This window comes from Brachypodium distachyon, chromosome 1 (genome assembly GCF_000005505.3).
Source record: "Brachypodium distachyon strain Bd21 chromosome 1, Brachypodium_distachyon_v3.0, whole genome shotgun sequence".
In the NCBI taxonomy this organism is placed as follows: Eukaryota; Viridiplantae; Streptophyta; class Magnoliopsida; order Poales; family Poaceae; genus Brachypodium; species Brachypodium distachyon.
The window spans coordinates 3,185,231-3,200,464 of record NC_016131.3 but is presented as its reverse complement, the minus strand read 5'-3'; the positions used below and the strand labels follow the sequence as shown (position 1 = coordinate 3,200,464).

The 15,234-nt window shown below is 44.9% G+C and overlaps 4 protein-coding genes across 5 annotated transcripts; 3 read left to right on the top strand and 1 right to left on the bottom strand.

The window, feature by feature from the left end:
• The first annotated feature begins 854 nt into the window (after positions 1–854).
• LOC100821687 (signal peptidase complex catalytic subunit SEC11A) lies at positions 855–3,461 on the top strand. Of its 2 annotated transcripts, none has more exons than XM_003564131.3 (8): positions 855–1,031; positions 1,536–1,648; positions 2,103–2,174; positions 2,315–2,350; positions 2,445–2,490; positions 2,656–2,743; positions 2,832–2,889; positions 3,120–3,461. In XM_003564131.3, exons 1-8 carry the CDS (start codon positions 953–955, stop codon positions 3,168–3,170), a joined length of 543 nt encoding a protein of 180 aa, XP_003564179.1. In that variant the 5' UTR covers positions 855–952; the 3' UTR covers positions 3,171–3,461. The 2 variants fall into 2 exon arrangements, with proteins under 2 accessions (XP_003564179.1, XP_024318298.1); XM_024462530.1 differs by having other exon boundaries at positions 861–1,006.
• A 254-nt stretch (positions 3,462–3,715) lies between these two features.
• LOC100825042 (protochlorophyllide-dependent translocon component 52, chloroplastic) lies at positions 3,716–6,271 on the top strand. The gene is made up of 7 exons (XM_010229786.3): positions 3,716–4,378; positions 4,471–4,658; positions 4,795–4,893; positions 4,978–5,137; positions 5,248–5,430; positions 5,502–5,689; positions 5,808–6,271. Exons 1-7 carry the CDS (start codon positions 3,878–3,880, stop codon positions 6,064–6,066), a joined length of 1,578 nt encoding a protein of 525 aa, XP_010228088.1. The 5' UTR covers positions 3,716–3,877; the 3' UTR covers positions 6,067–6,271.
• A 69-nt stretch (positions 6,272–6,340) lies between these two features.
• Positions 6,341–11,637, bottom strand: LOC100824737 (elongation factor P). Its single transcript, XM_003559228.4, has 11 exons — positions 11,335–11,637; positions 10,447–10,477; positions 10,343–10,356; positions 10,156–10,206; positions 9,598–9,667; positions 9,073–9,139; positions 8,888–8,955; positions 8,316–8,439; positions 7,442–7,481; positions 6,870–6,937; positions 6,341–6,742 (listed from the first exon to the last, which is right to left on the bottom strand). Exons 1-11 carry the CDS (start codon positions 11,542–11,544, stop codon positions 6,736–6,738), a joined length of 750 nt encoding a protein of 249 aa, XP_003559276.2. The 5' UTR covers positions 11,545–11,637; the 3' UTR covers positions 6,341–6,735.
• A 755-nt stretch (positions 11,638–12,392) lies between these two features.
• Positions 12,393–15,193, top strand: LOC100842629 (5'-adenylylsulfate reductase-like 5). The gene is made up of 4 exons (XM_003564114.4): positions 12,393–12,747; positions 13,518–13,699; positions 13,825–13,949; positions 14,455–15,193. The coding sequence occupies exons 1-4, from the start codon at positions 12,553–12,555 to the stop codon at positions 14,868–14,870; spliced, it is 918 nt and encodes a 305-aa protein (XP_003564162.1). The 5' UTR covers positions 12,393–12,552; the 3' UTR covers positions 14,871–15,193.
• Positions 15,194–15,234: the final 41 nt, after the last annotated feature.

The following is a 15,234-nucleotide window of genomic DNA, read 5'->3' as shown; positions in this document are numbered from 1 at the left end:
CTGATTGCATCACAAGGAACCAATCACCTGAGCTTTGCTTTGACGGCTTTGATTGAACACCCCGAAGACCGTCGCCCATATATCCAAGGACTATCGTTTACTGTTGTCATGTAGGGTCTTAGCGAATTTGGGTCAAGAGACTCGACCAATATGGTACTGTAGGACCACTCACGACTGAGTTGTTGTGGAACAAGATTATTCTTGATGCCCAAACGCACACGCCAAAGCTCGAAGTGGCCATCTTATCCTGTTCACCCGGAACATGTGGAAGGAGCAGAATTATACATTTTTCACGTCATCCAACTCACCTCTCAGCTTTCTTACTTTTGGCAGTTATGGATATCTCTACCAGGTTATTGCACCTTAGGATGTGACCCTCTCATCCCGTTTAACTATGTGTACATACTCGTTACATAACGGTTCCAGGACTGTGCAAGTGCAAGTCGCGGGCACCCCACATTTCAGTGACATGGCTGATGACAGTGAAGTGGCGTCCATTCTTAACAAATAGACAGTGCTCCGGTGGGTTTTTAGGAGTTGAACTTTCTCGCTACGCCAATTTGTAGTTTGGAAATAAAAACTACTCACTGCGATTCTAAACTCTTGTCATTATTTTTGCATAATTTCGAACTGAAGCGACAAGAAGAATTGAAGAATTCACAATCGGAGCGAATAACTGTGGATTCATAGTTTTCGTTGAAAAGTCATAACGTAAACTTAATCCATTCTACAGTATAACCTTTGTTTTTTACTCGGTTTTCAGACTTTCAGTAACCGGAGTGCCTACAGTATAGGTGGCTATCGGGCCGGGCTTTTTTTAAAAGCCCGGAAGCGCGGCGGGCTTAGTCCGTCTATGCCTGGCCCGGGAAATCCTTGCTGTCGTGAGTCCGCCGCCCCTCCGGGACTAGGAAAAAGGAGCGAAGAGTTTCCCCACCGAGAGCAGCCGAGCAAGATGGGGTTCATCGGCGACCAGGTGGAGTCGATCCGTTCGGTGCAGATCCGCCAGGTGCTCACGCAGATCATCACCCTCGGTGACGCCCGCTCTCCCTGCCCCCACTCCCCTACCCGCCCCCGCCCCAGGGTTTTATTTCTTGTTTGCGCTCAGATCGCTAGGATTCTAGGTTAGGGATTTGTCGCGTCATTCCATTAGGCTTCATACCTCTGGATTTTCGCTGGTAAGACTGGGAAGGGAGGTTCGGTTATTTACATGGCTCTGCGACCTTTATCAATTTGTTTTTCTGGATCACTATGGCGGGTGGTGTACAAAATACAGGAGCAAAGTTGGATATGACAGCATTAGGGAAATGAAGTGTGGATTTTGTGCCCTGCATGAATCATGCTTGTGTGTTTTCACCCTAGCAGCTAATTTTTTTTACTAACAATGTTTCTTGCTCCTGGCAGATTGGGTATGAACTCATGATATTTAAAGATTGTTAACCTGGGGTTTCATTGCTCTTAGTATACTATTAAATTTGCTGATTAATTGATTCCAACAGTGCTCTTATATGGAGAGATTCTAATGTTTTCTGTGCCAGGTATGATTGTTACATCGGCGTTGATCATATGGAAGGGATTGATGGTTGCCACTGGGAGTGAGTCCCCTGTGGTCGTGGTTCTTTCTGGTAGCATGGAGCCTGGATTTAAAAGGGTAAGTTACACAATGCAAGAATAGGCTTAGATGTGTGCTTTTGTTATGATTAGGTATTTGAGGTGGACATAAGTGTTCTGTTGACTGCTTGTATGGAAATATGCACTTAATTGGCTGTGGTCAATCTGTATTTCAGAAGCTGCATGTGCAATGCACTGAGACGAGCATTTATGTATATTTCCTAGAAGAAATATTTGGTTTCCTAGAAATTCTACTAATTTTAAAAATGGCAGAAAAATTGCCTTATTGGCCTGTTTTCTACGATTAAGATGCTGGCCCCATTCGTCCCAAAATTTTCCTTGAAGTTCCCGGTTCTGTCAATCAGTATTGGTGCATATCATCTACTCCAGTCTTCAGTTTTTAGTTTCAATTCAGAGTTCAGTTTTGCGTCCTGTAACATGCCATCATATATTTTACATTGCTATTTCTGAATGATTCATTATATGCTTTGCAGGGTGATATCCTATTTTTGCGCATGAGCAAAGATCCCATCCGTACTGGAGAAATAGTTGTTTTCAATATTGATGTAATTCCTACTGCTTTGTAAGCCATAAATCAGTAGCTGAATCATGAATTCATCAGTTGTTGGCCCTATATTCAAATTTGCCATGTGCTGCTGCATGATCCCCACAACACTAAATTTACATATGCTTGTTATGTATGTAGGGTCGTGAAATTCCAATAGTTCACCGTGTGATTAAGGTAATAGTTTTTTTGAAGTCATGCCATGAGCCATATGTTAAGATTTGAAGGGTTTTTTCTTGCTTGGTTTAGCTTTTCTTTACTTTCTGTGCAGGTCCATGAACGCCAGGAAAGTGCAGAAGTTGAAATCCTCACGAAAGGTATCCATCGTTTTCTTTTTAAACGCCGTAAATTTTCTTCAGTGATTATACTGCTGACTGGTAAAGCAGTTTGTGCAATCCTGCAATAATAATCAATAGCCAACAATTTATGATTTACAGTAGATGTTACTACACGGTTCTATCAACTGATCAATTGCCTTTCAGGTGACAATAATTTTGGGGATGACCGGCTGCTGTATGCACAGGGTCAGCTTTGGCTTCAGCGTCATCACATTATGGGGCGGGCTGTAGGGTAAGTATCCATGACAATTGCATCACTTATCTGCCTTCATTCCGGTGAAAATTGTTCAGCTGACATTACCCTTTTCTTCTGTGAACAGCTATCTTCCATATGTTGGGTGGGTTACAATTGTGATGACTGAGCAGCCAATGATCAAGGTATGTTTATTCTTGTCAAATTACAGACGCCCTGGAGGTTAAACAATGAGTGTCCATGTGGAGCAACTTTTCCGTCAGATTTCGTTAAACTCCTCGCTCATCCACCTTTTGGTTTATGGGAGATCAAAAATTGAAAAAAAAGAAAAGAAACATAGTGCTGTTCGTAGCTTGGTATTCCTGGGTGTTGGGTGCATTGCTGACATGTTGATATATGATGCTTCTTCCTGCAGTACCTTCTGATCGGCGCGCTGGGCCTGCTGGTCATAACATCGAAAGATTGAAGATGTCTACCTTGCCACATACTTGTTTGATATTGTAGTAAAAAAGTAACCATGGGGCAGGCGACATTCTGTTGCGAAAGATTTTCTTTCATCTGTTTAGACTATTGTATCTGCCCTAGCGAACCGGGTCTTATGCAACACCCATCATCTTCTGACAGTCCTAGTTAGTGGTCTCAATTTGTCTATTGCATTCGATAAAAATTGTGAAATGTTTTCAGGAGAACTGAGAAAGCCTAGTGCTGGTTGGGTCTTGGATGTACCCCTGAAAATGGAGCTTCCTTGGTTGCTGAAGAACCAAAAATGGATAAAGGCTAAAAAGTTGCTTCGGATGTAAACTGAACATCAGGAGTCAACTTAGTGGCCATGGATGTATGATCGTAGGCTGAAAGCAACGGAGCAAATGCATGGACAAATTGTACAATCTGGCACGTTGGGAGTACTTAAGGAGCCTATTTTTCTACAAAAGCACTGGATTTTGCTTAAAATATTATATATATATATATATATTAAAAATTCAAAGCTGTATAGAAGACGAGTAAGTTGAGCGACGTGGTGATAAGTCGTGCCGGCGAAACCGCAGCCGCAAGCCGCGCATGCTCTCCCGCCACTCCCCACAGCCACAGCTTTCTTCTTCCTCCTCCAGCCCTCTCGCCGTCCCGTAGCGTCCGTCAGCCGCCGCCAGGATCTCGATCGAGCGAGCAGGCGCCATGGATCCCCTATCCCTCCTGCTCCTCCCCCCCCGCGCGCGCCCTCGCATCCCTCTCCTTCTCCGCCCGCCCACCGCCCCGGCGGCGTTCGCCCGAGCAGCAGCAGCAGCCGCTCCTGCGCGGCTGTTGTCGCCGGCTTCAGCCGTAGCGGCGGAGGCGCCGCGGACGGGGGAAAACCCGTGGTCAGGGGGAGCGGAGGGGGAGGAGGGGCGGTTCGATTGGCTGGACCAGTGGTACCCGGTGGCCCCCGTGTGCGACCTCGACCCGCGCGCGCCCCACGGCAAGACGATCCTGGGCCTCCGCGTCGTCGCCTGGTACGACCGCACGGCCGGCGACGGCGAGTGGCGGGTGTTTGACGACGCGTGCCCGCACCGGCTGGCGCCGCTGTCGGAGGGCCGGATCGACGACAAGGGCCGGCTCCAGTGCGTGTACCACGGCTGGTGCTTCGACGGCCGCGGCTCCTGCCAGTTCATCCCCCAGGCCCCCGCCCTCGGCCCACCCGTACGCCCACAAATCCTCTTCTTCCTCCGTGAGCAAATGCGTGAATTCTCAAATTACACGGAGACCAATCGGAGATCTTCCTCTCCTCTCAGGTGCACAAGAACAGCAAGGCGTGCGTGGCGGCGTACCCGAGCGTGGTGCAGAACAACATCCTGTGGTTCTACCCGAGGGCCGGCGCCGAACACGAGGATGTGCTGCAAAGGAAGCGCCCGCCGTTCATCCCGGAGATCGACGACCCCTCCTTCGTCACCGTCTATGGCATCAGGGACCTCTCCTACGGGTAAAAACGCCTTCTAAGCATGTCTCACTCTCATCGTCATCTTCTGAATCTCAATGCCTGTTCGATATATACTTCGATCCATCGATTGTTCTTAGCAGCATTGCATTTGCAAGCAGCTCATTGGTTTGCATTGCAGGTACGATGTGCTGGTTGAGAACCTCATGGACCCTGCGCATGTCCCATACGCGCACAAAGGGTTGATGGGCCGGCTTCGCAAGAAGGAAGACCCTGGAAGATATGCCCCCTGCCTGACATGAGCCGAGAGCACCCGTTGCATTGTCACGTTCAGTTTACTGACGGATGTTCGTTTCTTCTTCACAGTTGAGTTTGACCGAGAAGGCGGCGGGCCGATGAAGATGAAGATCGAGGAGGCCGGCGTGGACGGGTTCCTTTCACCGCAGGAGAACGGTGGCTACTTCCGGTACGTCGCGCCGTGCACATTCTATGGCTCGCCGTTGCCCAGACAAGAAGAGGGAGAGGTATGACAAGATCAAGCAGTTCTCCCCATGTCACATTGCGAGAATGGGAGCGAAACTGAAACGGTAGGAATCCACGGAATTAGTTAAAAAAGTTATGTCGCATGGTGCAGAAGAAGAAGCCTCGGATCATGCTGGTGTTCATGTGTGTTCCGGTGGCTCCAGGGAGGAGCAGGGTAATCTGGGCGTTCCCGAGGAACGTCGGCCTCTGGCTCGACAAGATCATACCACGGTGGTACTATCATATCGGCCAGAACGCCATCTTGGACTCGGACATCTACCTCCTCCACGTCGAGGTAAACATTTTTCAGCTAAGTTCAGGTGATCCAAGCTATGGAGTGAAGCCATTGTTCTTTCTTGGTCTCAGGAGCGCAACTTCGCCGCTGCTGGCGTTGAGAACTGGCAGAAGGCCGTGTATGTGCCAACGTCATCGGACAGCATGGTGATCGCCTTCAGGAACTGGTTCAGAAAGCACTGCAAGAGCCAGGTCGGCTGGGCTGCCCCGACAGTCGATCAGCTGCCGGCGACTCCAACCAAAGACAAGCTCATGGAAAGGTAAACAGAATAGCAAGCCACCATTTGAAGTTCTTCTCCAGGCAACCTGAGATTGGAACACCTGAGAAAGAATTCAGTGACACGATCTGATCAAATTCTGTCACGGCGTCCGTTACAGATACTGGTCGCACGTCGAGCAGTGCACGAGCTGCAGCGCGGCGCTGAAGGCCATGAAGGCGCTGGAGGTCGCCCTGCAAGTGGCGGCGGTGGCCATCGTCGGGTTCCTCACCGTTGCCAAGGAGACGCTGGTCAAGTCGGTGGCCCAGAGAGTCGCCGTCGTGTCCGCGGCCGTGCTGTGCTTCGCCGCGTCTCGCTGGCTCGCAAGCTTCATCCAGAAGAATTTCTATTTCCAGGATTACGTCCATGCTTACAAGTGAAATATATGAATCCTGTGTTTTTTGTTGCTAGGATTTTGTAGTTTTTGACTCCTGCAGCTTAGAGATGTACATGAAACACAGCCGTACAGAGCATTTGATACCGATAATAGCTGTATATAAAGGCAATTAGCTTATTGTTTCAAACATTGGCTACCGATTTTCAATTCCAGTAGCAAACTGCAGACTGCACACTGAGCAAAATCAAGAATTTCGCCCCAAGTACTGCGTCTATTAGCAGGTGAATTGAGAATGTTCTGACAGGGAAACGATGTACGGAACAATAATATAAGTAATTGATTTTCATCTGCATATCTGCATGGAAATGATTGGGCAAATCCCAGTATATTTTCACAAGACAGTGAGGCGTACAAAGGCAAATACATTTCACTCTGTGCCTGCGTAGCACAATATAGGTTCTATATCGATTTTTTCATGACTTACCACAGTGAAATTGTGTTATGATAACACTAAAAACGAGAAGCCAGCTAAAATTACCTGTGAAAACAAAATGTGTTGCTGAACACTGCATTCTTGGTATAAAGCGGGTGCCCTTTTCGCCCGGGGCAGATTCAGAATGCCAATGGGCAATGGCAAAGAAAACTTATCTAAGATAGTGCAAGTCGAATCCCAATTTGCAGGGCACAAAGCGTCATCTACATGATACTGTCACTAGGCCCTGAAATGCAAAATTGATTCAGTGAATTCACTAAGAATAAAAAAAAATACAGATGGGCATCGTATGCCGCAGCATTCATCTAAAGAACATCAGAGGATACAATTAAATGAGATTTCTCATAACTTACCTCGTCACATATGAATCATCCACGGTAGTAATAACAATGCTCTCACCTGCTTCGATGAAAGGAGGTGCCTACAATTGGCAAAAAGGTAATGGAGGTAAGAGATCCTTAAAAGTATAAGGAACTTATTTGATGGTAGAAACTAGGGGTTCTGTTGATTTAAACAACAGAATTAGAGAGAAATGAGGCAGAATGCTGAAATTTAATCACTAAATAAAGAGGCAAAAAAGATGGGGTGGATCATGAGAAACTAATATAAAAGGGATGTATCTGTACTTTCAAAAATCTTATGTAGAATGAAACAGTGCCGATTCAGTAAGTCCAAATCAGTCGTGTACAGAAATGATCTACTGCTGACCAATTAATCTACAGCAACAAAGACATCAATGGCAAACCAAAAACATTTTAAGTAGCAGTTCTCAGCTTTTTGAATCATTTCAGTGTCAACTAAGATCAGTTAGAGCTTATATCCTTTCTTGTGGATACATTTGTTAATATAAAATATCAGATGCAGTTCAATCATTCATTAAAAGACTAGGTGAATAAACTCTACGAGATGGCACCCATCAACTTACAAGCACAGTAAGACCATTATCCAGCAAGACCCTTTTATATCTGCATTTAGTACAAACATGAGCTTAGTTAGCGCATACCAATGGACCTCAAATATTTGATGATAAAAGATTGTGAAGCTGATTAAAGTAAAATCTGCTCAGCGCTTGTGCATATATACAACATTACAACTCCATACTATTGCAGGCCACAAGCATCAGAGAATGGTCTTACTGCAAAGTGCAAGTAGAATGATAAACCAGCCTCAGTTCTCAAAAGTCCTGGTCACTTGGTCAGCAACTCAGCATTACACGATGTACTTTTACTAAATTGATCTTCATACTGAATCTTGTGGTTTACATTCTACTAGCTTGCCAACATAGTTTTATGCATGAACTCTACACAATATTATTAATTAACAGATTGTTCATGAGAATTACTAACAGTTTAATGGAATTTTGAGGCCAAAAATAGTCGCTGACATGGGTCCATGGAAGCTTGTGAGTGATTAAGTGTGACCTAGCACAAAATACAAGATGTAGGTGAAAGTTTAAGGCACAGGACGGTCATGTTTTGGGCAACTACGGAAGTTGGCCAACTACCATGCTTTCACTGCTTGTAACTACTGACCATAAGGCATAAGAGTAATTTCAACTTTCTTCTCTGCAAAGACAAATTAACATTTGGACTGATCACCCCCCAACTAAAAATTCTCATTATGGTTATACTACTATAAGCACTCACCCCGATCACCAATAGCATGGAATATACTGTTGCCAGACTTTATTTCTAAACATTTGACAAGAATGCTTATTTTGAGGCAGAAAGCCAGAAACTATGAACAGAATATTACAGGAATAAGAATAATGTAATGATGAAATAATGGTATAAACTCACTGAGGTTGAGCAGTTAGCCCTTTAGTATTAGGCTGTGCTTCAACGACGGTGCAAGTCACACGGGGAGGCACTGAACCAGACACTGCCCGGCCATCATAGTATTGTAGAGTCACCCTCATCTCATCTGTTATAAGTGAGAAAATCAGTGGGACACGATGATACAAATAAAAGCATTTAAAACCACAATTCCAAAAATGAGCAAAAGATATCAACATTGAGTCATGAACATTGTCAATTAGAAAGCCAGCAAGCCTCCAAGGAGCTGATGTATTTGTTATGGTTACGAACTATGAAGAATGCACATAATCACATATACTGGATATAATAAAGGCCACTAGTAAAAGACTCCTGTACATATCACTTTCATTCGTAAGGCAAAAACTTAAGTGTTCCACCCAATTTTATATTAATCAGAATTAAAATTTCAGGCAGTTGTGATGTTATGAGGGCTAGAGGCACAAAAGTAAACCAAGTATCTAGCTGTTCATGAGATAAAACATAAGCATATTTTTAGAATATAGTATTGATAACAATTGACGTTTCTTCTGGTTGTCGATTAATATTGGTTGGACCTTTCAGATATGCAGCGGCTTTGCCAAACAGATCCTTCGAAACCTCTATTTGCTCAAATGTGTTAGGCCTGGCAAAAATAGATTCCAAATGAACACAGCGCTCAATGGATATAAATAGATATGGGCATGGCCACATCACAGAATGTTAATGATAGAGTGACAAGAAAACAGGGAAACAGACATACTCCATAAGTGCCACGTTGTCTCCTTCCTGATACAGATATGTGAAAGACTTCTCCTCAACAAAAACTCCTGAATGAGTTAAATAAAAGTATGTTATGAACTTATGATTAGCCTGCCATTAGTAACACGACTGCAAAATTTAAATCTGAACAACCAATCCAAACTACAGCTATCATGGATGCGCTTTATGGAACTGCAACTGCCCACTGGACGGTTGGGATTGGTATGTTCGGTGTTGGCTAATGCATGGATTAGTTGATTTTAGATGATCACCAGCTCAACATATTAATGTAGTTCGTTTGATGATGTTTGATAGCTTGTGAGTGACACATGAATGATTGATGATTGAATGTAATGAAAACAATAGAAGAAAGTATTGCTTAGATTTATAAACAGGAAAAATAAAGAGCTGCCCATGAAGAATTGCACAATAGAAAATCTTAATGAGGTCAGGTTATACATAGCTGCACAAGAAAAATCAGAACGCAACATGTCTTTTTTATAAGAGGTGAAGGAAATGTCCGTACTCTCGAGAGCCTCATCAGTACGAAATCTTTCTACTATTTTGTTTCCAGTGTCAACATCCCTCAGTTCAACCTGCAGCACTCAAGAATTGAGAACAAAATTCACACACAAAAACGAACTTAAGCTCCCAGTTAAGTCAAGCACATACTATGAAAGTTAACAAAAAACGGTGCCATGAACTTTTTCTTCTTTCGACCCGATGTTCTCATGACATTGCAGACATGCCAATGGGGTAACAGTGAATTATAAGAGTCAACCCAATGCCAGTGTCTACATGTATAATGTAGTTCTAGGTGCCAAGTTATTTATCTCACTGTCCTTGTTATTCCCATAGACATTTTGTTGCTAAGTTCTCTTTTTCCATGTCCTGTACCATGTAAATTATGTTGCTGTTGCAAAAATAGGCACTCTAATGACGCTAAGGTAACACTAATTTATATATGAGGCAATACATGGAAGAAAAAATTTGGCGAGCTTTACATTAGATTGCCATCATCGTAGTGGTCTGCAGCTTTAACCTTTAAGTACTGGGGCAGATTGAAATAATGAAACAAAAATACCTGTATTGTGGCTCCTCCTCTTCCTTGATGTGAATGTTGTGCTTTTATCACCTGAACAAAACACGAGTAAGTCAAGAAAGGACATAATGTTTGTCCTTGGCACAAAGATAGATGAATATTAACCATAAAGTTCATGCGGAACAGGAAGTATCAACGGGAGCAGGACAAAAAAGACAGTTAAACATACCTGATAAATGTGACCTTGATTTTAAGGTTGACCAGAAGGCTGGATAAGTAACAATCCATGATACTTGGAAGCAGAAATGAAATGAAACATATGTAAGCACACACCTTTTCTCTGTATTACATTTCCAAGTTTCACCTAGAATATACGAAGACAGTCCCAAGTTAGTGCAAGAATCGTTATGTGCTTCTGCAAAGATTAGTAAAGAACAGAACATAAAAAAAAACATTATCAAAATCAGGTTAAGGATATAATCAGCGTATCATAAAAGCTACACAACTAAAATTCCTTTTGCGGTAATTTTAGGACCACAGGAAGGCTGGAGACCTTCATGCTAAATCTAATTGTTGAATGCAACTTCAATGACAAGACACGTAATACCTCTTCTAAATCTTGCATCTATGTCAAGCTGATCAACCAAATACTCAGCTAAATCTATTATAGGATAGGCTCCTGGCGCCCGTGTGCTGCGCCAGAGGAACTACAACCGTAGGCTGGCATGGTGAATCGACACAGCAATCTAATGAGTTTGCTTTACACCGTTCATGAGGAAGCCTTCCTCACTAGAACATACAAATTGAGCATTCCAAATCAAAAAGAAAACTAGTACCCCCTCCGACCCATATTACTTGTCTCAAATTTGCCCAAACATGGATGTATCTATGTTTAAAAAGCATCTAGATACGTGCAATATTTCGACAAGTAGCATGGGTCAAAGGGAGTAATACTTTTTTTGATACAGTAGAAGCATTTCATGACATTTATTCCACCGTTAAGTCACCTATGAAAAGCAACTGAACAAAAAAAAAAGGAATGAACCACTCCGCTTGCGAAGCAATTCGCCCAAAAATTCGTTCCCAATTGAACGAATCAGCAGTAGCCAGAAGACAGTGGTCTGCGCTAGCTTAGCAGAACCCCAGCTAAACCCTGGGCGGGCGGGCAGGACACGAGCCAAGCGAACAGATGAGAGAGCGAGAGAGGGAAAAGGGTATTACGTCGGAGCCGAGCATTTTCGCGCCGCGGCGCTGGGTGGCGGCCCACGGGGTGGCGCTGATGGAGCCGGCGGGCGCGGCCCCCCGGGCGGCGGAGAAGGTGGAGACGGCATGGGCGTGGCGGTGGAGGTGGCGAGCGGGAGGTGGAGAGCGGAGGAGGTGCAGGGAGAGGCCGCCGGAAGCTTCGAGAAATTTCCGCCGGAGGATCTGCATCGCGGAGACGGGGTTCGCCGTTCTTTACCACTGACTGCGCGGCGCGGCGAGGTTGAATGGAATAGATCGCCGGCCTGGCCGGTGGAGACCTAAAGATGGGCCGGGAAATGGCAACATGGGTCAGGCATGAGGAGTGGGCTGAATTTGATCCAATGCCTTTTACTAAAAAAACGCACTACAAAAAGAAAAAAAAAACTTTCCAATGTCTTGCACCGCTGCACACGGTCTCGTGGAAAAAATTCGAGGCGTCGACCACAGACACAAATGAACGTGCCCAACGGATAGGCCCCAGCGTAAAACTTACAACTACTCAACTAAATCTGCGACAAGTAATATGTGTCAAAGATTGTACTTCCTCCGTCACATATTAAGTGACTTTGTATTACATGTATTTAAATGTTTTTTAAACATAAATATATTCGTATTTGGACAAATTTTGAATCAGTTAATATGGGACAAATCAAGTAGTACATTTCACCATCCCGTCGATAAAATGATAAGAATGAACTGTGGATGTAAATTTTCACCAGCCTGCCTCCCATTGTGTGACCCGCGAAAAGATCGACAAAATGCGAGGATTTTTGTTTGTAAGAACATGTTGGGTCGTTGGGAATAATAATCCTTTATGGATTTACACAAAATAAGAAAATCTGCTTCGAAACCAGCACCGGGGGTGGTCCCGTATCCGTCCATCCGAGCATCGGGGAACAGAGCCGCTGACAGGCGGGCCCCGCGCGCCCCAGGTCGTCACACGTGACGATGCCTACCAACCAGCCGGCCAGCCGGGGGACAGCACACGTACGGGAGTCACAACCAATGGCCACTTCCCACGTCACCCACGCCCAAAAATAATCTCGAGGCATCGGGCAAATCTCATCTACCAGTCTCCCTCCTTCCCTCCCACCGAGCGCACCGAGAAAGAAATTTCCCCAGTTTTCAAAAGAAAAAGAGAGGAATTCCCCAGCAAAGGAGGGGGAGGAAGAGGAATTCCGAGCTGCGAATCCAACGATGCGCCGCGCCGCCGTCGCCGTCACCGTCGCTGCCGTGGTCTCCTTCCTCCTCGTCGCCGCCGGCGCCGGCGCTGCCGGCTCCCCCGGCGCGGGTGGCCTTGGGTCCACGTGCCCGCGCCTGGGACCCCCGTTCCTGGACGCGCTCGGATCGCGATGCCCCCGCGCCAGGATCGAGCCCTCCCCGCCTCTCGAGGTAGCCGCCTTCCTCCAATGCTCCCCATCCTCCCTCCCCCGCCTACGCTGACCCAATCCAATCCCGACCTCGTCTTCTGCTGCTAGCCCGGAGACTCAGCGCTGCATCTTCTCCGTCTGCGGATTATTTTCGTGTCAACCCGCGCGAGTAGTAGCGGGCAGGGTTGCTTTTGAGTCGCTGATGAGGCTTGTGATTGGGGTTCGAAGCAGGGCGATGTCAGAGAGGGGTTTTGATACGGAGGGCGGGGAATGTGTTTTGAAAGAGATATTAGAATAGATGCGTGTAGCAATGCTTTGGTGGGTACATAGAATCGGCCGATTAACGGCACTATGCCAGGGGAATTTAAGGACGGCCGACAAAAACATGGGTGGCGTGTTGGAGAGTCATCGAGATGCGTTGATGCTGCCGTTCCCAGCCACCAGCGGTGGGATCCATATGTTAAGGCAAGCGTGATGTGAATCGAATTTGTGGCTTAAGTAGGATTCAGAAGGCAGGCGTGAGACACATGAATACAATTACTACGTATGTGTAATTTCTGAAGCATCTAGGTTGTTTGCACATCTCGGTTTGACAGAAGCATGATGAGGATAAAGTGCGGATATGATAAGCTTGTCTTCTACTTTCATTTGAGTGTCTAGAAATGATAAGTGAAAACCCTTGGCACCATATAGACCGCTAATATGCATGTTGTGATTCTGACAAACTTCTAGTTTGTTCTGTAGCTATTGAATATCTGTTAAAAACCTAAAATATTTTTTCTCCTATTGAAGGTGAGAGGAGAGGCTCTCGATAAACAGTTGAACCTTCGGCGCAGTGGTGCTTCGTACTCAATTCTCTTCTATGCTGCATGGTGTCCTTTCTCGAGCAAATTTCGACCAATATTTGAAGCTCTTAGCACTATGTTCCCTCAGATACATCACTTTGCTGTTGAAGAATCTTCTGCGATGCCCAGGTATGTGATTGTTGGACTCTTTCTTTGTGTGCCTATCCCTTGTATTGATGCATCATGTCCATTTTGTTAGTAACATTTTTCCTACCAGTGAATTACTGCTCATTATACCTCTCTGCTTACTGTAGTTTATTTTCAAGATATGGTGTCCGTGGATTTCCAGCAGTTCTTCTTGTAAATGAGACTTCAATGGTTCGTTATAGGGGTACAAAAGATCTCAAATCTCTGATTGATTTCTACAAAGAAACTACAGGTACAATCATTATTATTGCATGTTTCCTGCATAAATAGTTTATTGAATGGTGTCAGCTTTTTCCGAATATGTCCCATTTTCTAACTTGAGCAAAACTCAGAATTAAGATGCACCTTTGGGTTTCTTTCATTGGGAGTTTGAATTAATTTTGCATCTAATTGGTTGAAAGATTGTTTACATTGTAGACTATATGGTTACCTGGTGGGGAATGGGCTGCGACCTTCACCTGTGATTTTATGAACGAAACCATGTGCCTGTTGATACTCTTGATATGTGTTAGTCATTGATGCCTCCGAATGTAAACTAGCATCATATTTGATAATTCTGCAGAAATTGGGCATGCTCAATTGCTCATAATAACATGTCTTGATATTATGGATTTATTCCGTTGTCCAATTGATTTTAGACATGGTTATGCTGCACACTGCAGCTATTGATGATTAAATATCTAGGTTGTTTTATTACATCAAATCACTTTTGTTAAGGACAGTTTTTCTTGGTGCAGGCCTCAATCCAGTTGCGTATTTTGATCTTGATCAGCAAGAGAGCACTCGGAGTTTGGGGTCAGTCATGCCTGGAGGCTGGACATTGCGTAAAATGGCAAACGATGAGCCCTTTGTGTTGTTGTCAGTACTTTTTCTCATAATGAAGGTCGTGGCACGCTTCGTTCCCACTGTCATCTCCCAGATGAGAGTCTTCTTGATTGTGCGAGTTCGGAACCTGAACCTAGGAATCAGTAGGGGATCAAGCCAACTTATGGAACGGGCATTGACTGTGCTTGATGTTAAGAGGATTTGGAGCAAGCTTAGATTGAGCAGCAAGACAAGTGATCTAACAAAAGGGGCCAGTAATGCTCGAGCTTGGGCTTCCTCATTTGCTTCTGTCTCACTGGGTGAACCATCCTCATCACGGCAAGCCTAGACTTTTGGGGAATGTTTGATAGTCTAGCTTCTCACATACGATCCAAAATTATTTGACTCTGCTTTCCTATCCTGCTATGTATGTTCATTCAGGCATGTGGGAAACCTCAGAATTAATGTAAATTTCTGGGACCTCATCTTGTATATGTCTTAGGACTTCTTTCTGTTGTTGGTTTACAGTGTCAATGTGCTACCCTACGCCTGTGCGCCACTGTTGTCTGCGCCAGCTTGAAGCTTGGGCTGCTGACTCAAGCTCCGAATTGTAAATCTTGACTCTGAATCTGATAGGCTCCCATGTTCTAGTGACTTCTGTTTTTCTCTGAAGATCCTATTCAATCTCCTCAAGTTCCTACATAATTCATCCA